Source organism: Tetrapisispora phaffii, chromosome 8, assembly GCF_000236905.1.
Source record: "Tetrapisispora phaffii CBS 4417 chromosome 8, complete genome".
In the NCBI taxonomy this organism is placed as follows: domain Eukaryota; kingdom Fungi; phylum Ascomycota; class Saccharomycetes; order Saccharomycetales; family Saccharomycetaceae; genus Tetrapisispora; species Tetrapisispora phaffii.
Window position 1 is genome coordinate 424,548 of NC_016527.1, and position 25,468 is coordinate 450,015.

At 32.5% G+C, this 25,468-nt stretch overlaps 7 protein-coding genes across 7 annotated transcripts; 2 read left to right on the top strand and 5 right to left on the bottom strand.

Annotated features, from left to right (window-relative positions):
* Positions 1-1,000: 1,000 nt before the first annotated feature.
* Positions 1,001-2,086, bottom strand: TPHA0H01850 (C2H2-type zinc finger protein; the record flags this gene model as incomplete). The annotated part of the gene is made up of 1 exon (XM_003686776.1): positions 1,001-2,086. The coding sequence occupies one exon, from the start codon at positions 2,084-2,086 to the stop codon at positions 1,001-1,003; it is 1,086 nt and encodes a 361-aa protein (XP_003686824.1).
* A 3,471-nt stretch (positions 2,087-5,557) lies between these two features.
* Positions 5,558-11,209, bottom strand: FAS2 (trifunctional fatty acid synthase subunit FAS2; the record flags this gene model as incomplete). Its single annotated transcript, XM_003686777.1, has 1 exon — positions 5,558-11,209. One exon carries the CDS (start codon positions 11,207-11,209, stop codon positions 5,558-5,560), a length of 5,652 nt encoding a protein of 1,883 aa, XP_003686825.1.
* A 2,150-nt stretch (positions 11,210-13,359) lies between these two features.
* On the bottom strand, positions 13,360-14,232 carry TPHA0H01870 (syntaxin; the record flags this gene model as incomplete). The annotated part of the gene is made up of 1 exon (XM_003686778.1): positions 13,360-14,232. One exon carries the CDS (start codon positions 14,230-14,232, stop codon positions 13,360-13,362), a length of 873 nt encoding a protein of 290 aa, XP_003686826.1.
* A 2,360-nt stretch (positions 14,233-16,592) lies between these two features.
* ENV7 (putative serine/threonine protein kinase ENV7) lies at positions 16,593-17,855 on the top strand (the record flags this gene model as incomplete). The annotated part of the gene is made up of 1 exon (XM_003686779.1): positions 16,593-17,855. The coding sequence occupies one exon, from the start codon at positions 16,593-16,595 to the stop codon at positions 17,853-17,855; it is 1,263 nt and encodes a 420-aa protein (XP_003686827.1).
* Positions 17,856-21,058: 3,203 nt separating this feature from the next.
* On the top strand, positions 21,059-21,610 carry ADD37 (Add37p; the record flags this gene model as incomplete). Its single annotated transcript, XM_003686780.1, has 1 exon — positions 21,059-21,610. The coding sequence occupies one exon, from the start codon at positions 21,059-21,061 to the stop codon at positions 21,608-21,610; it is 552 nt and encodes a 183-aa protein (XP_003686828.1).
* Positions 21,611-22,493: 883 nt separating this feature from the next.
* On the bottom strand, positions 22,494-23,351 carry SUI3 (translation initiation factor eIF2 subunit beta; the record flags this gene model as incomplete). Its single annotated transcript, XM_003686781.1, has 1 exon — positions 22,494-23,351. One exon carries the CDS (start codon positions 23,349-23,351, stop codon positions 22,494-22,496), a length of 858 nt encoding a protein of 285 aa, XP_003686829.1.
* A 1,071-nt stretch (positions 23,352-24,422) lies between these two features.
* YAR1 (Yar1p) lies at positions 24,423-25,028 on the bottom strand (the record flags this gene model as incomplete). Its single annotated transcript, XM_003686782.1, has 1 exon — positions 24,423-25,028. One exon carries the CDS (start codon positions 25,026-25,028, stop codon positions 24,423-24,425), a length of 606 nt encoding a protein of 201 aa, XP_003686830.1.
* Between the last annotated feature and the right edge of the window lie 440 nt (positions 25,029-25,468).

The following is a 25,468-nucleotide window of genomic DNA, read 5'->3' on the forward strand; positions in this document are numbered from 1 at the left end:
CAAATAGTGACCAGAACATATCTGTTGCGATCGTATTTTGGATTACTGCACTGCTAGGAATATACATGTACGTGTGTGTCCGTATCTAATGCGGTTGTACGGCACTCGTTCGATGCTGTTGTGTTTGTCTCAAGGAACAGGACGTTGAAAAATGAAACGGAAACAGAAAAAAAAAAGAGAGAGAAAGTGCGAGGGACAAACCGGAAATGTCAACAAATTAGCAAAAAAAAAAGTTCCAAATGACGATTTCTAAGAACACTGCCACACACATGCGGACCCGCGGAAACACGCACGCATGCCAATTTGTTAATGAGGTTTTTTTCGGCACTCAGCCATCCGATGTGCCGAATAGCCGTTTTTCTTGAAAAGAGAACCTGGATCTTTTCCCAATAGAGCGGGACGGCATCCTCCAAAACGTTTTGTGATAATTTGAGGCTTGGAGAATTTACGAACCTAACCGTCGCGAATGTTTTAGATCCCAAAAATTGAAAAAATATGAGATCTTATCTTATAGAGCTTTAGAGTATTTTATTGGTTATTGGAGCAATCTAAGATATATAGATTCATATCTCTATATTTGAATGCATAATATGTTAAATGGTTTGTATTGTAAGTTATATAAAGCGCATTGGTTGGTATACATAAAATGGATAGATGGTCCTGTGACTTCTCCTGTACCTTGTTAAGGGATATATATGTGACGCTTTTTAGAGTGAAATATTTTATTAAATGCAGTAGTGATATAATTATATATTATTTAGTATTGTCGTATATTAATTAGTGAGACAAAAAAACGAAATCTTCCTTGTTTTGTAAAATAGAGAGAAAAAGTTATTAGTAAAGTGTTTTAGTTGCACTCATGAATACCATTAATTTCCCAACGTATGGTTACAGTTATGCTATGCCTGTTACCTCATGACGATCCAGCTCCGTGTGTCTACAATATTAGCTAAAAGATGATTGAGATTGAGATACAACCAAATAGTATCAAAAAAAATTATTATATTATTAAACTTTTATGATTACCTAAAGGTAACATGGTTGGTAAGTTTTGATATGTTCTGTATGTTGGCGAATGTTCCGAGTTGCTAGTTATGTCATGGTGATACTCTCTATTCAACGGAAGGTATGTTTGAATTGAACTATTTTGAGTATATGGTTGTGGTAATCTTGTTTGAGCGGGTCTTTGCTGTTGTGGTGGTTGGTACGTTGACATTGGCCTTTCTTGTTGCACGTACACTTGGTTAGAAGGAGGTAATTCTGGCTGGTTGTAATTATATAATATTTGATTATCAAGTGGTCTGTGGACGCTTGCTGGTTCCCCGCCGTAACCGATATTACCTATGGGGTTTGCATGTATTGGTAATGGCAATCTTCTTGTTTTAATATTATCGTATCCAACATATTGACTCTGATTGATTGGAGATAATGAGAATGATGCTTGTGGAGAGAAATTGCTATGAGGTACACTATTTTGAGTATAGGTAATATGTTGAGCAATTTGACTAGGCGGAGGAGTTGGTAATTCATTATTGCCATTTTGAATTTCATAAAATCCGCCATAAGCTTGATCCATTTTCATTAAATTGGGTGAATAGATAGGATTGTTTACATTTATTTGTCTGTATTCATTTGATGGTGGCAACTGCATGTAGCCAAGGTGACTAGATGGCATCGAATTAAGATCAATTGCATTCGTTGATGTGGCAGTGATAGTGGAAGGTTTAGAAACACCATGAACTAGAGTGATGTTCGTAAATGTTTCATGTCTACCATTATTGCCATTGCGTCTTCTTCTTGTCTGAATAACCATATCCTTACCATGGACGGATTCAATATGTTGTTTTAAATTATCAATTCTACTAAAAAACTTCAAGCATACATGACATTTAAATGGTTTTTCGCCAGTATGTTTTCTTCTATGCCTTGTTAAATTTTCTGATCTAGTAAAAACCATATTGCAACCTTCAAAACCTGTGCATACATATTTTTTTTTGGCTCTTTTTTGGTTGGTAGGTTTAGAAGTGACTTTCTTGCCTAATTGTTTTTTTTGTGTAGTTAAACTCATTATTCTATTTTTGGGCATTTGTATTGAAATCAATCAAGAACTTTGTTTCCTTTTAGCTTTAATGATCCATTTAAATATATAGAAATCGACGAAATAAAAATATTGTTCCGTCAAATTATTTCTTATAATGTATGTAATTGGATACTACTTGTTAGTATAATAATATGTTATCGTTGTTATATATAAAATGGAAAGAAAATAAAAATTTATTGAATCTTCATTAATAATATAACTGTATGAATATGAATAATAATAATAATAATAGCAAGAAACAGCAGTTGAAAAATGTTGCAAACCAAATAAATAGACTTAAAGAGAAAAAGAAATCGAAGATCCAATCCTGTATTAATAAGTTAATAGATCTATCTTTATATATATTTGTCTGTGTCAAAGAATATAGATTTGTTCAACTCGTTTGAACAAAACACTAAGAAATAAGTACTGTATTTGTCAATATTAGCATTGGCTTACATTTTCGATCAATAATAAATCCTTAATTAAACTAAAGAAGGCTTTGTTGTAATCTTGTAACCCAAACAAAAAGGAACTGCTTTAATCTGTTCCTTCTGTTACGTTGAAACGAAAATACAATATCTGAGTAAGTGCATTTTTTAAACCGAATTCACATTGATATACTAGTGGGAATAAATGGTTAAAATAAAAGGGTAAATAAAGCATGAAGAACTGCAACATCCAAGAAATTATTCATTAGTTCAAAAAGAAAAGAAAAAGAAATGAAAGAGATTTACAATGAGAGTTCAATTAATTAACGAAGAACATTTGTGCCTTAAATCTCAACGATTAATAAAATAATTTCCCGATGTCGTGAAAAAGCACATAAAAATAATCTCATCTAATCTAATCTAATAAGTAATATTGCATTTTAAAATTAGTTAATACTAGTTCTAAAATGCAATATTACAAGTAAATCTTAGAAGCACTTGGAGAGACGGCAGTGTGTGTAAATGTCAAGTCAATGTAACGTCAAATAACTTCATCCTCTTAAAACGGAAAGATTCTGAAACAGAGATACGCATACACAAAAGACGAAAATTAGAGGGAAACACTTTTTTTAGTCTGTTATTTAAATTACTGTACGGGAACGCGTTCTTCCTAAACAGTAAACAATGGTAGTAAATAAGAGGAGATATAATGTCTATGAAAACATAAGGCAGAAAACAGTATAAAAAAACAGTCGTTGGTCCATGTAGATGGTACATTTCCGTGGAACGCTTTCTGCATAAAATATTGAGAAACAGTGATATACCTGTATATCCCCAATAAAAATGCACATTACTAAGTTACGGTGATGCCAATTACTAAATAATATTAGATTCCATGAAAAAAGAAGAAGATACAAAAAAGAAGGAGAAGGAGAAAAAATGCAAGAAGAAAAGAAAAAAAAAAAAAAAAAAAGAAAGGGAAACCAGTAATAGGTCCATATCAACTTCCATTTGCATAAGAAGAATATCTATTAATTTCTATTAATGTAAATGGTGCACAGAGGGTTGTTTTTTTTATAAATCTTGGTCGTAATTAAATTCCCTGCATCCGTTCTGGGCTCCTTGAAAACACCCAATATGGACCTAATAACACCAGCTCCTTCCTCTTTTGAGCCTCTCTTAACTTCTTCTGAATGTTGTCTCTTTGTCTCCTCACTTCTACCGGAGCTGACAAAATCAAAAAAACATATTTTGATTCTACCAATATTGCCACTAAATCAGGCAGAGGCTTGGTCCCACATCAGAATGTAAATAATATGATTCTCTTGTTGTCTAAAAAATTGGTGCAAAAAACTACTATAATATAAGGCATATATTCTTTTCCGCGTAGTTCTAGAGACACGGAAAGCTTCCGTTAAATATGGTTAATCAAATTTATTAGCATCCGGACTCTGTCATCCGAGCCGCAGTCCGTTTAACAAATAAAATTACCTCCTTCTTCATCATCTCAAGGGTTAAATTCAGAGGGTTTAACGTACGACGCGAAGTAACTCAGAGGGCTCCATGTACCAATTTTCACCAATATAGCATTCGTCATAAATCTTTAGTAGATCTGAGAGTTTTTTGTAAACTATACTATAATGCGCCTCCTCTCGTTAACTAGAAAATGCCTGACAACATGTTATAAGAAACATTTTACCTAGGGATTGAAGAAAGTGAGACATAGAAGTAATTTCATTGATGTTTTGTTTTTCTTTCTGCCGTCATGTTTCTTTTTCTTAAGGCGTAGAATTTTTGCGAATTGTATATAGTATTTTAAAATTTAAATTTCATGTTCCGGCGTTAATGCCATTCTGATTGTAGACAGGAGTCAGGATCTCTCCGCTCTCTCCCGTTTCTTGTTCTTTCGATCTCTTCTAGTTCTCCCTTTCCCCCTCACAAGGAAGCAACGAGTTCCGAGCTCCGAATGACTTCATTTTTCATAGGCAGATAGTTAGTCCTTGATCGACACTGTGTACCCATTCTAGGAATCTATCTAATACATTCATACCTGCATCTTCTCAAAATTTCTACCCGTCTTATGTTTTCTCCGTGGACTGTGGATCAGTCCACGGAGAAAACTCATGGACCTGCATTTAATAGCAAATTCTGTATAGTGTCAACATAGTAAATAGCAATATTCTAAAGCAAGAGGCAGTGTGTCAAATTCTACGTACCATACGAACACGAAGAAAAGTGTTTTTCCTAAAAAGTTCTATCCATATTAGTTAACGATTGAAGTATCCACGCCGGTTATTACTTCTTTATGATCATTCTTAAGAGTAAAGAAAAAAGAAATCCTGAACTAAACGCTAACGTGTCAACTTCGTTATAAGTTATGTGTATAGATAACTTCTCTTGGCATAGAATATAATTACCACTATAACACTACAGTAGTAGTCAATCTGTCTGCAAAGAACTGTGGGAGCCAAAGAATCAAGAAGATTCGATTCTGGAATTAAATCTCATGATAAAATAATGTTGTCGACTAACAATACTAATAATTATATTCTAAATTCGATAAAATGTGAAAGAGTAGTGAAGCCATAACAAACAATTGTAGGTGTAAAGAAGAAGTATTGATAATATCTTGTGCCTCGTAATCTGAAAAAATAACACGCTGTGATGATTGCAAGGATACAACAGACTGGGAAAATATGGTCTTATGAATTAGAACTTTTAACCTTTGCTATTCGTTGTTGATTTGTGACTACAATAAGCACTACAAAAAATTTCCTGTTGCAAAGTTCAATATTCTTAGCTCTAACAAGGTAGTGATAAATAATTCTTATATATTTCTAGCAGGGAAAAAAACATTCATCAAGTACTATAGTTGAGAAAAAAGCGGATATTTCTACCGCTGCTTTATGTCGTAAATCAGTAAAATATAAAATGTATTTGGAGAACGTATCAATTTTTTAAATTGTAGCAAATAGTAAACTCACGTCCACATAGAGAAAAAACGATCTTACATTTATTAATGTATAAATTACATACTATACTTAAATTATTTGCTAATCGCTACGGCTACAGATTGGAAATCATTGTGTGAAATTGAAACAGTGACTTCGTTAACACCTGCAGCAGATGCCAATATCTTAGCTTCACCATGTAGAACAACTTGAGGTCCCTTTCCCTCAGCGCGGAATATTTCAATATCGATTAGTGGGGCACCGCCACCTTGTGATTTAACACCTAAAGCTTTAAAGACAGCCTCTTTAGCAGACCAAGTTCCAGCAAAGGAGCTTTGAATAGAAGGTTGAGCTTGACAATATTCAATCTCCTTTGGTGTAAAATTACGTTCAATAAATGTACTGTTATTAATATTTATAGCGTTGATTAATTCAACATCTACACCAACATTTTTGGTATCTTTACTCTTAGAGATTGCTTCGGTGACTAGATTGTTGACAATATTGGCAGTGTCCTTCTCAGACACGCTGATATAGTTATCTTCTCTCTGAATCCCACCTTCTTTGTAAATCAATTCACCGGTTTTGGTACAAGGACTGACACGAGTTAATGGATCCAAGTAAACACGTTGTTCCAATTCATCACTGTATGGAGGGTTCTCTTTACTGACAAATAGTTTGTTATGGAACATACCATTGTTGAAATACTTTGAAGCAGATTTACTTCTGGTATTGACTTTTAGAGCATACTTATTATAAACTTCCTCAGAGACAGCTGCATATAAGTAGTCTGGATGAACAACAATTGCTTGACCACCCTTTTGACCAAAACCAAAAGAAGTGATGGAAACGGCCTTAATACCATCAGTCCTGATTGATTTAGATGGGAATAATACATATTCGAATTGTTCTAAGTACTTATCAATATTATCAGCATTTCTGTTACCTGGAACAATACCACTATTCAAAATTTGTAAAGCACCATTCAGCATCCACGCACCAGCTGCACCTTTAGGATGACCAGTTAAAAATTTTTGGAAAACACCCAACACTGGATTACCTTCAGACCTACCAAGATGCTCCATCATTTTGTTAATGGTAGCAGACTCATTCTTTTCGTTAGCTTTAGTTGAAGTACCATGGAAAGAAGCAACACCTAAATCATCAATAGTTAAACCGAATGTAGCTAAGGAACCTCTTAATGGAGCAATACGTGGATCGCTCTTGAAAAATTCATTACCCCATTGAGATTGTGCATATCTGACTTGTTTGTCAGCTTCACGTTGAATTTCGTCAGTACGCTCTAGAATAAACTCTTTTTTATCTTCCTCTGATAATCCTGAAACTTCGTATTGCAATAACTCAATCTCATTTTCAATCCATTCCTTGATTTGTCTTTCACGGTTAACAAATTGACGTTTTCTGTATTTAACGTCTAACATTGGCGATTTAAATTTCAAATTACCATTAAATTCTCTAGCAGTGGTTAAAATACCCTTACCTGGTGCTGGAACAGATCTACCAATTTTATCAGTAGCTGTGGCTGTCATTGCAACAATACCATAAATTGGAACACCCATCTTTAATGCTAAATCAGCTTGCATTATAACTTGGATACCAGCACCTTGTGCTTCCATAAAACCGTTACGAGATGTGGTAGCTGGTCTTGACATTTCAGCAGGGGTACGGCCATGTTCAAACTCTTCAAGGGTGTTTGAAGTTGCATTCATATTGGCGAACTCATATGAACCTTCTTCTTGGAAATCATCATAACCACCTACAATACAAATTTTAGCTTTCTTCGAAAGAATAGTTTCAACACCAACATCAACAGATTCGACAGCAGTGGCACATGCACCTACTGGAGTTTTGATTGGACCTGAAGACGAAATCAACAACATGTTGACCCAAGCAGACATAGTGTTGATAAACGATTCTTGTAGGATATCGTTTTGGACTGGAATATCTTTGTAACGATCTTTAAACATACCACGTAGCGCAGAAACACCACCAATACCAGAACCAGAACAGTTACCAACCTCTGAAATATGAACATATTCGTACATTTCATACGGATCAGTGATACCGGATGAGATAAAAGCTTCGACTACAGATACTAGTACGTATAAAGTTAAAGGATCGACTTGAGAGATAATATCATCACTGATACCGTAAGTTTTGGCATTCCAACCAGTTGGTATTTGACCAGCAACTAAACGATCAAACTTCAAAGCCTTAGGAATGTATAATGAAGCTCCCTTTAATAACTTAATAGAATATTCACCGGATTCAGGGATTTCGAAAATATCAACCTTGTCTCCGTGTTGTAATTTGAATTGCTTTGCAGTCTCCATTGAAGCTTCAAAAGGCTCCATATCTTCTTCAATGAGAACTTCTTGGATTAACTGTTTCTTGTTAGGATCGTAGCCATTGAATAATTCGGATTCAATTAATCTAATGCCTGCATGTTCCAAGATATAACTTTCGTATTTAGTCTTTACATCATTATCGTTTACAGGTTCATTAGTCTTCGAATCAACCCAACCAGTATAAGAACGACCCTTTAGGTTACCGTTATGGTATTTAATTAAACCCATCATCCAGGCCATTTCGACACAACCTTCTAATGAAAACTTACCAGTAGATTCCATTTCCCATCTGGTTCTGGAAGAACCCCATGGACCAACTTCAGCAAAACCGGTAACAACAATTACTTTTTCTAAATCTAATAACCCTTCTAAATCTTCATTTGTCGTTTGTTTAATTTCCTTATGAGCTCTTAATTCTGGGAAATTTAGTTGAATATTAGCTCTTGGTTTAATTTCTACCTTAGTGTAAGCTGAATCAGCGTTTTCACCTTTAACAGTCTTGTGTTCTAAAGCCGTTTCAATAGAAACTGCTTTCCTGACATCAGACGTTTCAGTTAAGTCGGCACGTAATTTGGCTGTGAACTCTTTCAAATCGGTTAAGAATTGTAAACCACCATTCAAATCTGCCATAACAGGAGATTTTTGTGATAATTCTACGATTTCAGGCATAATTAAACCTAATAAGTTAAAAGCCATTTCCTTTTGTGAAAAAGTACGAACACCCATTTTTTCAATGCCTTCGGCGATGATATTGTTGGCTGACATTAATCCAGTACCTCTGGTCCAACCAATAATGGCACCACAGATTGTTAATTGATTAGCCCAAGACTCTGAATGCCATCTGTTGAACAGAGTTTCCATAGATAATTTAGATTCTGAATATAAACCATCACCACCAAAGGTACCATGATTTGGTGACAAAGGTAAGATAACTTGCGCTGGTCTAGTCTCGATACCTCTGGAAGATTTTTCCTTCTTTACGGCACCCATTAGTCTTAGGATATTTGTTAACATAATCCTATGGGCAAATTCAGACTTCGAATCTATGTTTTCTAATTCAATACCATTTTCTGGGATAGCAGCAAATGGAATAATGACATCCAAATCCCATCCTAAACCACCATTCTTCTCGTCATCATATATATAATTGACTAAAGCTTCGACATCCTGTTTTGAACCTTGGTTAAAAGGAACAACCATTAAAATAGAGCCCCTGGAACCGTAAGTGGCATACATAGATTGATAGAAATCTGTAACTTTCTTAGAAAAACGAGATGTAGTGACAATTACTTTAGCACCACCTTGTAATAAACCTTGTAGTACATCTGCGCCAATAGAACCTTGGCCAGCACCTGTTATTAACACGTATTTGTCTTTGAAAGTGATACCATCCATGGCAGCTCTTTCTAAACCATCTAAGAATAAAGATGATAATTGACGATCATATTTCCATTCTCCAGAAGGTAACTTCTTCTTTAAATGGAGGAATGGGACAGTCTCTCTTGGAATTGTCGAGGAAACATTCTTATTAGAGTTGGTTTTATTTGTTAGTGTAGCGACTACCTTTGTAGCATCGGTATCCAAATCATCGTCGATAACACCTGCTAATTTTGTCGTTTGTGAGGAGTCGATTTCATCAGAGTTCTTCAAAAACTTTATTAACTCACCGTATAAGTTTTCAAATTCTAAAGCAGTAGAATCAGAAATATCATGCTGAGTAGCTTGTAAGGTAATGGCTTTGTAAACTCTTGTTAGATCGTCTTGAATAGTTGAGTGTTGCTCTCTGGTCATTGGTCCACCTAATGCCATTTCTTGGACATATTGGGACAATTTTCTAACCTTTTCTCTTGGCTCTTCTGAGTACGTGATATTACCATTTTTGTCAATTGATGTCTTTGGACCAGTTGGTTTGGAAATATCCTTATAAACAGGATCCATCTTAATAACTTCTTTACAGTTTTCGATTAATTGATAACCTAAATTTTTGACCATTTGGTAGTTCTCACCTTTCGTTTCATTAGTATTAGAAACGTGGTACTCCATAAACTTGATCAAGGTTTCATTAGATCTGTTCATGATGTTGATAGCTTCACTGACAACCTTTCTATCAACATTCTTCAAAACACCATGAATGACTTCAAAATATAGGCAAAGTAAAGATTGTCTAGCCCAGTTCCAAGAAGAATCAAAAACTCTTGCCTTCTTTCTTGAGAATGATGTAGCAATACCGCTAACAAAATATTCACCTAATTCAGCAGTTAGGTAATCCAATTGAGCTTGTAATTCAGCAACAGAGTCTTTTTCTTTCAAGAATTTTCTTTCACCTCCATCTAAATCCATTTTCAAATAACGAGCCAAGGCTTGTAATTGTTGACGAGCCATAACTTTTTGATCCTTGGTGAATTCATCGAAGGCAGCAGCATCAATTGTAGCACCTCCAGCACCGGCACCGGCACCTGTACTACTAGCACCAGAAGAAGCAGCAGATAAATCAATTCCATACATGGAAGCATACTTTTGAGTAGCTGAATCCCAGAACGAATTAGCATCAGCTTCAGAGGTTAAACGAGAAGTTGGTTCTTGGGCCAAAGCGACTAAAAGAACAGAATCTTGTCTGCTGGGTGGTAAGCCCCAACGGTTTTGTAAGTACTTTCTTGTGACAGTAATGGAGAAACCACCAGGCATCTTAGAAGAAATCAATCTGGAGACTAAAGATGAGGACTGTTTACCTAATGACCCGGAGAAAGTATCTTGGAAGGTTTCAGCCAATTCTTCTAATGGAGTTTCCTCTGGTTTTTCTGGAGTGTTTCCAAATTCCTTACCTAAATCACCTAAAATTTCATTTTGGACAGTAGATTTACCACCAACCAAATCCTTAATTGTCTTTGACATCGAGATGCCATCTAAAGGTTTCTTTAATTTATGAGCTACCAAAACATTCAAAACTAGAGCAGCCTTAACCGGTTCTTCGGATAATGCAGCAGCAGGAGCACTTGAAGTTGGTGCTGGTGCTGAAACTGCAGGGGCATTTGCAACAGGTGCAGCCACTGTAGGAGCGGTAGTTGTTGGCTCTGGTTCCTCAGTTTCTTGAATTTCAGGAGTATAATAAATCTCATTTGCGTCTTTGCCGTAGCATAAAACTTGTCTTTGTAAAGATAAAGCACTATCGTATGATTCATATTTACTTTTAATTGTTCTTTGGGCCATACCAGCCAAAGTTGGGGATGGACCAATTTCAACCACTCTTTCAGTGTTGAAGTCCTTTAAGAATACATCTTGAGTTTCAATCCATCTCACAGGAGACGCAAATTGATACGCTAATAATTCTGTTAATAAAACGTGAGCTAATTCTTGCTCAACCTCAGCTTTCATTACCATTTTGTAGAAGTTTTCGCTGTTATGTTTTGTTTTTGGGTGCTTAACAATCAATGACAATGGATCAAACAAGATCTGGATCAATAACAAAAATCAATTATTGTTTTATATATATAATTATACCTATAAATAAATTGACCTTTAACGCACAAATAAGAAACCGGTATTCTCATTCAATATAAAACCAACAAATTGGAATAAGTTACGGAGTTCATAGTAATAATATTATTTAAGATACAATTAATTGAGATGATATTCAATATTTCAATTGAAATATTGAAGGCGATAAAAGTAAAATCAAAGACAAATCGGCGCACAAGTCATAAGAACCAACAATAAAATGAAAATATCAAATATTAGAGAAGAGAGAAATATTGTTGAACGAACAATTCAAAAGTTTTAGGACGTGCCAATGGTCCAGTTCGTTTCTTTTACCAAAAACGATCACATCGTTGCTCACAATGTAACCATTATAAGCCTTCATTCTGTTGTTGTTGTTTTTTCAATTTTTCTGTTGGCGAGAGAGAGAGTGAACTATCAATTCAACGAAAAAGGTATCAACAAGTTCTCTTTATAAAATTATTTAGTCAACTGACTGTGATATCATAGTTTGTAGGCTGCAAGAAAATATAAAATATATACCTCTCTAGATAACGACTACAAGAAATATGTTATTGCTGTAGAGTATTCTCTTTGTAAAGCTCACCAATAAATGTTGAATAAATAGTGTAACTTTGAATAACTCAACTCTGTATGAGCTATATCTTTCTCTTATCATAATCATCAACTCCTTGCTGGAAAGAGCATTATGAAATGCTGACATTGGATGTTCATGTAATCTAGGATATGTGTAACTGATTCATTATTTCAGTGATTAATCATGGAACAGTTGTTATTGTATGTCTATATGCAAGTTGATTGATGTGGTAAACCCTACAACAATGGAATATCATGTATCCGGGTAATACTATCATTTCTATTCAATGAGTTTTTGTTGTTTAAAAATTTTCATTAAATTTAACAATACAACCATATATAAAGAGAATAAAGTGATAATATAAATTTATAAATAATGTTACTCTCTTTATACATGTTGTTTTATCTTATTTTTAGTTCATTCTATGTTAGGCGTTCTCGTTGCTTGGCATTGTTGAGGACCAAGGAGCCATCTGTGAAGGGATTATCATCACTTAAATGTTCATTATAATTGAATATAGGAAATCCCGTTTCTTATTTTTGATTTTGTTATAGGAATAACAATTTTTTTATAATAGATATTTAATATGTTTATGAACCAAAGACTATTTCAATGCCTTTCATATTACTTTGTTTATTTATTTTGATAATTTATTTATCGAAGTTGTAAATTTTTAGGATTAATTAATTTAGTTGCGACTATACCTATTAATTCACATCCCCAAAGTTTTTTGAAAACTTGTCTTTGGAAAATCAATACTCTTCCCTGTTTCCACCCTGATTTATAGGAATTAATTTCTTTGTTTCAAAGTTTTTAATTTATTATGAGATTATACTATCGGGACTAAAATATCTAGGGTTACAATTATCTAATCTGTAAATTACTTCATCTGTTGTATTTGTTTTCAATATCGAGCTGAACTTAGTCGTATTCTTAAACGCGTCTGATGGTTCGATGTATCTCTCTAACTATAAGAATGGCTATCATTAAGTATAGGGTCTAAACATTAGGAAAAAGGCTTTATTTATTATTATTATACAGTATGTTGTTCTTATATAATACTTCTGGTACAGTTACAATTTTTGAAGTCATTTCCACTACTTTAGTCACAGCATGTTATTAACTATTGGGTAATCCATCTTTTTTTATTTGTGGATTATTCAAATAGAAGTGATGTAAGTTTTTGTATTTCATTAAAATTTATTTTGGGAAAAGAAGCGTAAAAGAGTAAAAATAACGTATCGTATCAGTCTTCATCAACTTTATTATTATATTATTATTCGTTCATTTTTGTAGCGTATTAAATTTTTTGTTGTTGTTGAGTTTGGAAAAACGAGATTCCAAAATGCAAGTTTAAATAAATGAAAAATGTAATTTTACTTTTCATTTGAAAATTGAGAGAGAGAGAAAGAAAAAAATAGATTAAGATTATCAAATATTTTTATTATCACACTCATTAAACTTGGGTAGCAACAACAGAAGGAACAACGGCAGCGATGATGATAACTACAATGATTAAGAAGCAAACAATATAACATCTTCTCTTATTCTTTCTAGCGTTTTTGGCACTCTTGACGGCCTTATTTGTGTGACCAATACCTTGTTCAACATCTTGCTGAGCAGCTTCGACATTTTGGTCAATAGCTTCGATGTTTTCTTGTTGTTCAACAACTAGTTGTTCCATATCATTGAATAATTGAGTTAACTCAGCCATTGTCTTTTCTAATTGTAACAATTCTTGGTGTCTTGCTTGAACTTCTGCCAAAGCAGTCTTAGCTTCACCACGTCTATTAGCATTTAAAAGAGCCTGAGAGAAAATTTGCTGACCACCGACATCAGTGATAGCATCTTCAATTTCATCTTCAGTAGCATCAGGTTGAATAACCTTATATTGTCTAATAGCCTGTTGTTTATTTTCTTCTTTATAATTAGAGTCAATAATTCTATAATCTTGAATTAACTTCAAGAATTTTTGTCTTGAATTTTCAGCTTGAGCTTGTTTATTAGTGTCATGCAAACCTAATCTTTGTGCTTCTTTAATTTTATCTTTTAATTGATATTGTAAATCAGTAGCTTGCGATACCAAATCATTCAAAGAGTTTCTTGTTTGGTTGGCCTGTTCTTCATTGACTTCAGACAATAATCTTTTGTGTAATATATCAATTTGATTGACAATATTCTCATAATTACTTAAATCTTGATTAATTACATTAATACTACTCATGAATTCAACAAAATCATTACCTGATGCATTGTTATTATTATTAGGAGTATCATTTAATTCATAGTTCTCCTCGTAAGGATTTTCAGTAGCATATGGATTACTCATTATGAATAAATATCTTTGCAATTGACCTTAGTTTTTTTCCTTTCCGTTCTGATTGTAATTTTACTTGTATGTTTTTTTAAACCAATTGGAAAAAACACAACAATAACAAAGATATATATGTATGTATGTATATGAATATCTGTTTTATGTAAGTGAACGATTTACAAGTACTAAAAATTGAATTATACAATTGAAAATAATAGTAAGAACCTGTTTTGAATTGTATATGACATTATAACAAAATGAATTCATAATAATAACAATTATTTTTTTCTCTCTTTAAACAAATTAGTAAATGAATATAATGATTATTAATTTTTTCTTCTTTGGAATTCAATAAAAAGCAAAAAAAAAAAGCTACATATATAAGAAAAACTGAATATCACACAAATACACAATCCCATCAATTTTTTGTTTTACTTACTCAGTTCAAATATATCCATGCTCTCTGTGTGTGTGTATCTATCTGTTCGAATGAAAATTGGAAAATGGAAAATGTGAATTACTAAACAGTGCATGGAAGGTATCTGTTAATTTGAAGTGGGCTAAGCAAGCAACAGCAAGGCGATGAAGAAAGGGACGCAGGACCGGGGAAGACGGGTTTGTGTTCGCTCTCTCGGTGTGTTTCTGTCTCTTGTTACAGAAATTGTCAAGAAATGGACAAAAACCCGCGTAACATTTTGTGGGCGAAGTTGTGTTATGTTTTTTTAATTATCCGTCCGTCGTTCCTTCGTTCCTTCGTTCAAATCACACTTACTGTCTGTTTTCTGGCTTTTGAAGGCTCTTCTACGGTTGTTTGTCTGTGCAGTGGTGCCTCTGTCTCGTACAAAAGTCATCTTTTGGGTACGCGCACATAACACGCGTGTGTATATATGTATCCTTCTGAAGCGTATTGCTAGCAGCTGTTTCGTGGGGAGCGATATGGATGGACATGTGAATTTGAGTAACGGTTCAAACAAAACACAAACACAAACACAAGCATGTAGTTTACATAAGATGAGAACTGTATTGGCATTTTATGGTGGTCTTGATGGCATTTACTACTACACTCAGAAATGCTTCCTCTCACAGTGATGATGTTAATTGGAGGGGGAAAAGAAAAACATGTTTACATAGTTATGTCTCCTTGCTTTTGTTGAACGGATGTTATTGTATTACTTTTGTTAGAAACATTTATCTGTTTTAGGTTATTCACTGTCTTGATAAATCATATTTTTTACAGTTATATATATTACCCGATTGCGTAATCTATTTCTGTTTTTAGAAAACTTAATCTTTTTTTCCGTTTTTTATATACTACCACATGTAGCGGATATTACCCAGAAGAATCATTGTTTACGTTTCGGTTATTTTTGGGCATAGAAATATGCATTTGTTATGCCATGGAAGGAACACGCTGCTTATATTGATCCTTTTCTAACACAAAAATAACTTGTGGAAATTGAATGAAATTTTATCATGGCCATACACAGAACTAGTATAATGTAAAACAAAACAGAAAAACGCCAGAAATATAGTTGATTAGTCATTATCTATTGTTTTATGGTAAATACAAGTATCATCTCGTTCTCCTCACTACTGGATTCATGGAACGTCGATAAGCATTATATGATAATCCAATTCTGACATTATAAACAAGCAAATGCATGCATTGCATTGAAGTTTTTTATTGAAATATGGACAGGGGTCGGTGTGTTAAATATGGGGGTGTATGTATATTCAAAAAACTTGATGTATTTTTTAACATGGAAATTTTTTTTAAATATGAAAATATACTTACATGATGAGTTTTGATAGCTAGTTGAGTTAGTAAATACGTATTCTTGAACGTAGAATTGATCGATTCTTTATTACTTTCAGTAGCTTCTTGAGAGAAAGAAAATGTTAAGAATTTTAATAATTTGTTTTAGTTTTATGTCGGTTTGATTGTTTTCGGAAAGTGATGGCAAATCGCTTGATTAACACCTCAGTAACCTAAATGTAAATAGTTTTAATCTAATATTGTTAGTTCATATTTTTACTTTCAGGAGGATTGGAAGGCAATTTGGTTCACCAATATTACTATTTTGATAAACGTTCTAATAAGATTTGCATTATTTAACCATTGCGAGAGCGTAAAATTAATTTAGTCACATGACCTTTTTTTCGGACTCGCTAGCGCTTAAGTATGTCTGTTATATTGGAAATTTCAGTATAATTTAAAAAAGGACCTAGCTCAAATTATATAAGGACGAGTTCGAAAGATTACATGAAGTTTTGAAAATAGTATATTTAATGAGAGATGGTTAGACTAAACTATATGCACTAAATATAAAATTTGCCTTTTCTGATTTTGGTTTAATCATATTACATTAGTGATTATGGATAGCATTCTGAAGCTGATAGGGAGTTGTCTCTGTTATGAACATGTATTCTCTAGATATACCGTCCCTGAAGTTACCATCAATGGAGAGAAATATATTGTCAACGAATTAATAGCGGAAGATAACGATTGCTATAAATATACTATCACATCACAGTCTAGTTTAAACAGTGCAAGAGCAAACCCATCATCGGGAAGTGATAATAATGGAAATAAATATATACTAAAGAGAGTTAATTGTTTTACAATGGAAGATTTGAAAATAGCCCTAACAGAAATCAATTACTACAATACTTTTGATTGTAAGTATATTATGAAGCTAGTAGATTCACAAATACTTCAGCAATATAACGGATTGATTCATGGTGTGCCAGAAATTTCCAATGGCAGTAGTTTAACATTGGGGTCCTCTTACTCAAGTACTTCAACTAATAACATATCAAAGGTTTGCAATATTGTTTTCCCATATTTTCCACTAGGTACAATAGACGATTTGATGAACAAAAGCATTATAAATAACGACTTTGTGCTCAATGAAAATGAAATAATAGAAATTCTGTTAGGGGTAGCGAGAGCACTCCAGTATTTGCATAATCCAGAGTTAAGAAACGAATCTCATCACATAGAACCATCAAATAATATAAATACTACAGTTAACGATACTTATAAAACCACAACTCCAATATTGAAATCGGATACACCATTAGAGCATATACTTAATGAATCTGAGACTGTTTCTTCAGGTTCTAATTTCAACAATAACGTTTATATAGGCATGAATCTATCACCATTTAATATATTTATTCAAAAAAATCAACAAAATGATAATGAAGAATATGAATTTACTCCTGTTATAGGAGATTTAAGTTGTTGCATAAAGTCCTCGGAAATTTGCAATTCAATCCAATTTAAAGAGTGGCTAGATCGTATTGGACATGTTGAGTACAAAGCTCCAGAGCTAATTCAAAAAAATATCGAAGTAATTTCAACAAAATCAGATATATGGTCTTTCGGCTGTCTAACATATGCACTCATTTATGGAACCTCACCATTTAAAAGAGAGGAAGAATTAAGGGGGTCATCACTATCTTATTCAGTCAATATAGGTAAATTCAGTTTTCCCGAGAAAGCTGAAAAATATACTGACACTGCATTCACGAAGTTAAATGAACTAAATGAATTGATAACTAAGTGCCTGAAAGTGGATCCAAATCAGCGTCTGGACACCACTAGTGTAATTGAATTCATCACTACACTGTAGGGATAAAAGTCATAGTTGAATCATTCTAGTTTATAACCTAATCAAATAATCGCATGCACATGACTAAATTAAACCCGATATACTACTTTCAAGATTTAAGACAAGAGTTTATTGTTTTTCATAATAATAAAATCAGCAATGCAGTAACAATTTGAATCAATTATGTCAAAAGATACCGTCAATTTTCCCTATTCAATACATGTATAATATTGCACAAACGATATTTTTCAAACAAGGAGCCGAATACTTTCTATCAGCATTTACACTCGCTAAGAGTTATAATGTTCAACTGTTTGTTGCGTTCATTAAATAAAAGGTTATTTGAAGTAAATGTTTGCACCTTAATCCTGAAATTAGTTCTTAAAACTTTTTCATAGGAGAGCTTCCGCTTCCGAGTGTTAGACTGTTTATCCGTTACTAATAAGATACATTGTTTAAGCTATACTATTAAATTTCAAATGAAATATTAGCTAGGCGAAGTATCAGTAAACCCCATATAAAATAGCAATTACGGTGACTTATGTAAGCAGTTAAACTATGCATAGTTTAATATGACACAAAAATCACGTGTTTATTATTATAACAACGTCATATGCAATTGAAATTTCTAAACCAAAAAATTCTTAAGAAATCTCTGAATGTTTATTAAGAGCAGTTGAAGTAAAATTTGGCGCATACATGATAGCAAAGACGAGATTAATTGGGGAATTTTTGTAATTTTTTAAGTTGTAAATTCAATAAAAATTTACACAGATCCTTAATAGGAAAAAAAATGCAAAACTCTATTGAATTATGAACAGAGCATATTAAAACAATTTTTCGTCTTCCTTACGCGTCATCATCAATTGGCCTTTAAGTCGAATGAAGCTAATAAAGTAATGGCAATTAGCATTCCAGAAGATCTCACTATTAATCTTGTTCCCTTAATTCAATAGTAGCAGCTAAAAGAACGGTTCGTAACTAGCATGGGAATAATAAATTAATTACGCAGTTTTTAGTTGTTTTTTTAAACAGTCCCTCGAAATGTTCCTCCTTCCTTTTTATTTATCTTATGTTATGATATATTTACCTGCCGTAACATTAATTAGAGAGAGGTTGAATATTGTTTGTGTATATATGTTTACATGCGGTAAATAAAAAGAATAAAATGCAGTAGTAATAATGACAATACTAGTCAGAAGAACACTAAGCGTGCGTGAAACTACAGATATTTTTGTGACTTCATAAAAAAGAAAAAAAACAGTTTCTGTTAACCAGAAAGAGAGAAAGGCGATTGGTTCGAATGGACCCCATGTTCATGAAAAAGTTGAAATAAAGAAAACTTTTTTATATAATCTAAAATCCCTGTGTTCTTCGTTATTTTCTCCATAAATATAGATATTTCTTGTAAAAATTCTCTCCTTCTTGCCAGATTATGATACTCAGTCACCCTGATTTAATTAAATTCCAATATTCAACGCAACAACCTTTAATGCAAGACACACTTTACTCCCTACTAGAATTCAAATAATGAAACATAACAGCCAATGAATTATAATCGTTATTCATGCACAATTTTTTTATACTTAATTATACTTAATTATTCTAATTAATTTAGTATTATCTTAGTATTATTTTCTTCTTCTTGCGTATTGGTACTGTCACTCTACCACCTACATGTTAATGCCATTATAAAAAAATACTAATGCAATATTATTACAATTGGCTTAAGTCTATACAAATCTTTAGAGAAATCATACAAAGTTTTTTTATTTACAAAAACGACAGGAGGACGGATAGCTGCAAAGTATATTACCATCATTAAAGGAGCATAATCCCCTCTCTGCCCTATGTGGTCCCCTCTACTCGTTAAGATGAAAACACATTAAGTGAATACTAAGGCCACTTCATTTACGCGTTTCATCCCTGCCAATTTTCATTAAGTAGCAAGTATTTTCAGCAGTTTGATAATATAGAAGTAATTTATAAAGCGAAAAATTATACCCTGCCGTCGGGGAACACTTAATACTAAACATTTTTCAGTCCTTACTAATTTTGCTCTCTTGATATTCGTAGCAAAGAACTAGGAACTCTATTTTAGTAGTTTTCACGAATCGCAAACTCCCCTCATCACCCTCACCACTATACTTCAAAATTTTCTCAAAGAAGGTGACGAAGGCGGGCAAAATTAAGAAACAAAAAAAATGCTGTTTTTTGTATTTCTTTTTTTTAAATTGATCAATCGAATAAGGAATTCATGAGTTCGGTAACAAATCTCCGGGGGGATAGCAACATTTCAAAATTCAATACCACACCGCTTTTTTTATTGATTTTTTCTTTTTATGTTTTTTTTGGCTCTCTCCGGTGAGTATCTCTGTAACGTTTTCGAAAAATATTCATCCCTGTGAAATACAGTTAGTTCGTGCAGCTCTGAAGAGATTTTTGATATCACTTCTAAATATATGCGTACAGAGATATCTTCATGAATTTTAATCGAAGGATAGTTAGTACAGCAGAAAAAAGTGTTTGTAATGGGATACCAGTTCACTTCGATTAATTTGATTAGAATCCATATATTCTGATATTACTATATTTTTAACTTCTATTCTACTGAAGATATAGAGGGGAAGGAAGCAGTTTACCGAAAACTGATAGATATATATTAATTCCAGCTAGCTATAATACCGTAAAAATTGTTTTTATCATAGTATCCGATGCGCACACATCATTGTGAATAAAGTAATATGACAGGGGCTTGCGAATTATTCTACTGTCTTCTGCCACTGCTTTCATGAATTCAGGCGTACTAGTTCATAAGAACAATAGAATAATATCTGCAATAATATCTGCAATAATATTTTTTGATAATATTTATCATACATATTACTACTAATTGTGCTTCTCGATTCCTGAAAAATATCGTTGCATCATCAACATTTCATGTATACACACATAAACTTTTAATAGATCCATATTTTCTAATATATATAAAGAATCATCTTTTGTTACTTTATTTTCCTATATTGTTTCTTCTACCACTAATTTTTTTTCTTTTCGTACTCTTAAAGTTGAAAATGTTCAGTATTTGATACCTTTTCTATTGAATACAACAGCCTTTAAATATAGCAATATCACTAACTTCTACAAATACTGTATATAGTTCAGACAAACAGACAATAGCAACAGACTATATCTTAATTACTAACATCAAAAAAATAGCAATCATGAGTACTACTGTATATACAAAGAGTTTCCAAAATTGTTCTGAAAATGAAGTTACAGGCTATAATGACTGTCCATCGTTTTTATTGTCAGGAAAAAACAAGAAGAATCCATTATCATCGCATAGAATCGTTGACAATGTTCCTGAATACATGTACGGCAAAAAAATTGCTCTTAACAACATTGCTCCACCTCCACCTTCTAAACGTATGCTTTCTAGAAGAGTTTCAACTTCTTCAGAGATCTCATTTAGTTCAATGGATTCTGAAAACTATTTAGAAAAAAATGAAATTGTTCTTTTGGTTCAAAATTTATTAAGTTCAGAAACTAGATTAAATGAGAATGAATTTCAATTTTACAAGAAAAAAATTGAAACTAATTTTCTTTCAAGTTTAGAAAATGAAAATACTATTATGGTATTAAGTCAATTTTTCAATGAAGCGAGTAAAAATAAATCAAATGCTCAAAAATTAATGAAAAATTGGTTAGTTTCTGATATTTCGGTGTCAAATTGGGTACCATCATTTATCAAGATATATGAAAACTCCATATAACTAGTTATCAACTGACAAACTATTATACTAATTGTGATATTTCCAATGAATTATTACAATATAACTAAACATTTCAATAATTTTAATTGAAAAGAAAGTTTAGTTTTTCTATTAAAGTAATGAAGTAAACAAAAAGTGAATTCATTATATTATTTTAAATAGAAATTTGCATTCAAAAAAGAGAACATTATACCTTTTCTTGTAAAGGTTTAATATACAAAAGGGTACCGCGGTAAATTAATTATATAAACACAAATTTGCCAGGAATTGAAAGTTTATATTTCAACTTCTTGAAATGTTATGATCGTACATATATATGGTTTATATAATGTAGTAATAATAAAAAATAATTATTATAAATACTCAAAAGCATCGTGTAGAAGAGATATTTTCGCATATCATTAGTTATTAAGGAAGGTCTTGGTTATATTAGATAAGTTATTCTCAGAGTTACATTGATTTTGAGTCAAGCAATCAGGGTTTGCTAATTCATGAATGCTCGAATTTTTCCTCGTTACTCATGCAAACATTTAAAACGAGAAAGAAATGAACGTATTTATCTAACGATGAAGATAGTACTTTGCATTCAAAGTTCAGCATACAGTATAGTTTGATAAATACCATATTTTTTCTTCATACCTAGCTATGAGATAATCCAAGTTAGTGTACTCAGTGAGATGTAGACGATTAGCGTTATGAATAATTTACAGGCGCTTTATTACTAAATATGAATATATTTGTTAGACGTATGTGCTTTAATCAAGTATCTGTTTATAATACAGGTAAATCAATATGTTAGGATTATGATTATTAACTAAACAGAAAATCTCTGTAGAAATTTATTATATGTATATATATTATTTTTATATTAAGCTCAATGCACTTACATCTTCTTTCTTTTACCAACGGTAGCTTGGAAACCGGTCTTAATGGAAGAAACAGATCTGGTAGAACCACAACTCTTACAAACTAAGAAGAACAATCTGTTTGATTGTTCTTTCTTTAATTCAGTGTTAATACTCTTACAAGTTTTACATGTAACGTATTCCATAATATATCTTCTTAAAACATTCTCCATTTGCTTTGACTGGAACTTACCTTTAATAACTAATCTCTTTTGACCATCTACGGAACCAGAAGTACCTAATTCTGCAAATAGATATTGAATCAAATGGTCTGTAGATCTTTGTAGTTTCTCGGAAATATCTTCGATATTGCTAAATATAGTTTTCTTACCATCACGTAAACAAATTGGTGGTGGAATTCTGAATTTAGGACCACTTCTGTCACCAGCCAGTTCTGGATTATTTGTTCTTAAAATATTGAAAAATCTTGATAATAATTTATCGTATGGTAGACCTACATCTTGTTGTAAGGAAGATTCATGACCTGGAGTAGCTTCATTAGAGGTTTCATCGACAACAACACCAGCTTTAGCTAATTCTTGTTCGAACTCGTCCACGTCAGCTACTGGTGCCTTCTTCTTTTTCTTCTTTAACTTTAAGTCGCCTAAAGCTTCGGTAATATCATCAACATCTTCAGTCTCATCACCAGTAGTGGAAGTCTTTGACTTCTTCTTCTTCTTCTTCAAACCTGCGAATAATGCATCTTCATCACCAGTTGGAGTAGAAGAAGCTTCGGTAGCAGCACCATCAAGACCTTCTGGGGCAACCTTCTTTCCTTTCTTCTTCTTCTTCAAAGATAGATCAAAACCTAAATCAGAAGCTAAATCAGATGACATTTTTCCTCTCGATCTCTATTATTCTTATACTCTACGCAAATAATCTGCCTTCTGTATTTATATGTATATATCTAATTACAACTTGAACAAAGAAAACAATCTAAACTAATTTCAACAATAAATTATAAATTTGTAATTAACTGACTAATAACTAATATAATACTATCATTACAGTTATTCAATGAAATTAAGATATTACACTTCTCATGGTAAAATAATTACTATAAATTATAAATTTCAATTTTTAGGCTTTGGAAACAACGAAAAGCTAATAACTTTCACCACTAATAACGACTTATAGCAAAATACACATCGAACATAAAATTTTCGAAAACGAATAAAAAAAAAATATTAAAACTAAAAATTTTTCATGTTGGTGTTTTATTTTCGTTTTCATTTGCTTTCATCTCAGTTCAGTTTCTCGATTTCTCTTGGATGTTGTCGTCTGGGCTTCTGGTCTATTTGTGTCTTGCTTGATATTCTTCTTGGTGTCATTATTTATCTAATCAATCTATATCTTTGCTGCTACTACGTGAACTACAAGTAGTGCATGGAAGGTGCTAGTGCTACTGTACTTATCTTTGGTTCGGTGTCTTTATAGTTAGTGTTAGATAAGTAGAGAGAACTCAGAAACATCGAGATATCACCGGGTAAATAGCATATTCTCTATATAATGTGGGGTAGGGTAACTATTGCCTTTTATCGTGTCCCATTGTAATACGTCTTAGCCTTGTCTGATAGCGTCATATATTCCATACATATGACGCTATTAACATATGGAAATACCTACTACTAGAGTTCACGATGGCTTTCTAAATTTCTGATTGTTTCTTTTATTAATTATCTATGTTTTAGTTTTCTTTACTAATTAATTGATGAGATATAAAAATGTTTTATATTTCTTTAAACTATTGTTAAGAAGTAAATCGATGCATGCATTATATAATAACTTATATTTCATCTTCTTTTGCTATTTCTCAAAATAGCAGTTGTTATCTTTACCTTTGGTTTATTATAATTAGTATGTTCTAGTGGATGGTTTATTTTTCTTTTGTTTTACGACATGATTTTTTATTCGATGTTCAAAGTTTCTGTTTTTTCTCTTAAAGCCTCTGTAGCGTCATTTGTCATGTTGGCGATTTCAGTACCTTCTTTTATCCCAATATTATCAACAGTAGCAATATCTTTTGAGCTTATAACTGTTTCATCCTCTAATGGTTCAACGTCGAATTTCTTTAGAAAATAGGTTTCAACTTCTTCTTTGCCATTGTTTTCAGCTTCAAAGATGGCATCATGGTCGAATTTATTTTTGATAAACGGGTCAGCATCATATTCATCACATAATAACTTGACAACTTCCAGGTGTCCATTTAAGGAAGCCCAATGCAAAGCAGTGTTACCATTTTCATTTTTTTCATCAACAAATTCTTTAAATTTTTCTTCTGAAGTGGTCTCTTTAGCCAATTTTAATATATATTTAGTCATTTCTAAATGACCGTTACCAGCTGCATAATGCAAAGCTGTGGATTTTGAACTGGAATCCCTACAAGTAACCATGGACTTTGGATCTATCACAATGCTGAACACTTCTTGCAATGACTCAATATCACCCGCTCTAGCGTCTAAAAGAATGGCATCTTGATCTTCTTCATCTAATGGACCTGAGTATAAAGACATTTTTATCGATTGATTCAATTATGCTGACTATGTTGTACTTGATTTTTTGAGTTTCTGAAATTGTATCTTATTTAACAATTTTTTCACTATTAAAAGCTCTTTTGAAGTGACTAAGTTGAATACAGTAAATAGCGAAATTCTTGAAGTTTCCAAGCGTTGCACATGAATCACTACTGTTTAATTAATATTCATATGCAAATAATCTTTAGATAATTGTCCATCTCATCGATTCTCAAATTTTTTTAACTACCATAAAAATTTCCGAGACCTAGCCCGTTTCGAGTGATGCACTATAAGATGCTCATTGCAATCATAAATATATAACCTTCTATTTGTTCAAATTAGTAGTTAAATATAATTCTGCGTACGTTATAGCGCATATATATTAAATACCACTTGACCCTTCTGATCAAGAACAAAGAGTCTTACATGAAATCAGT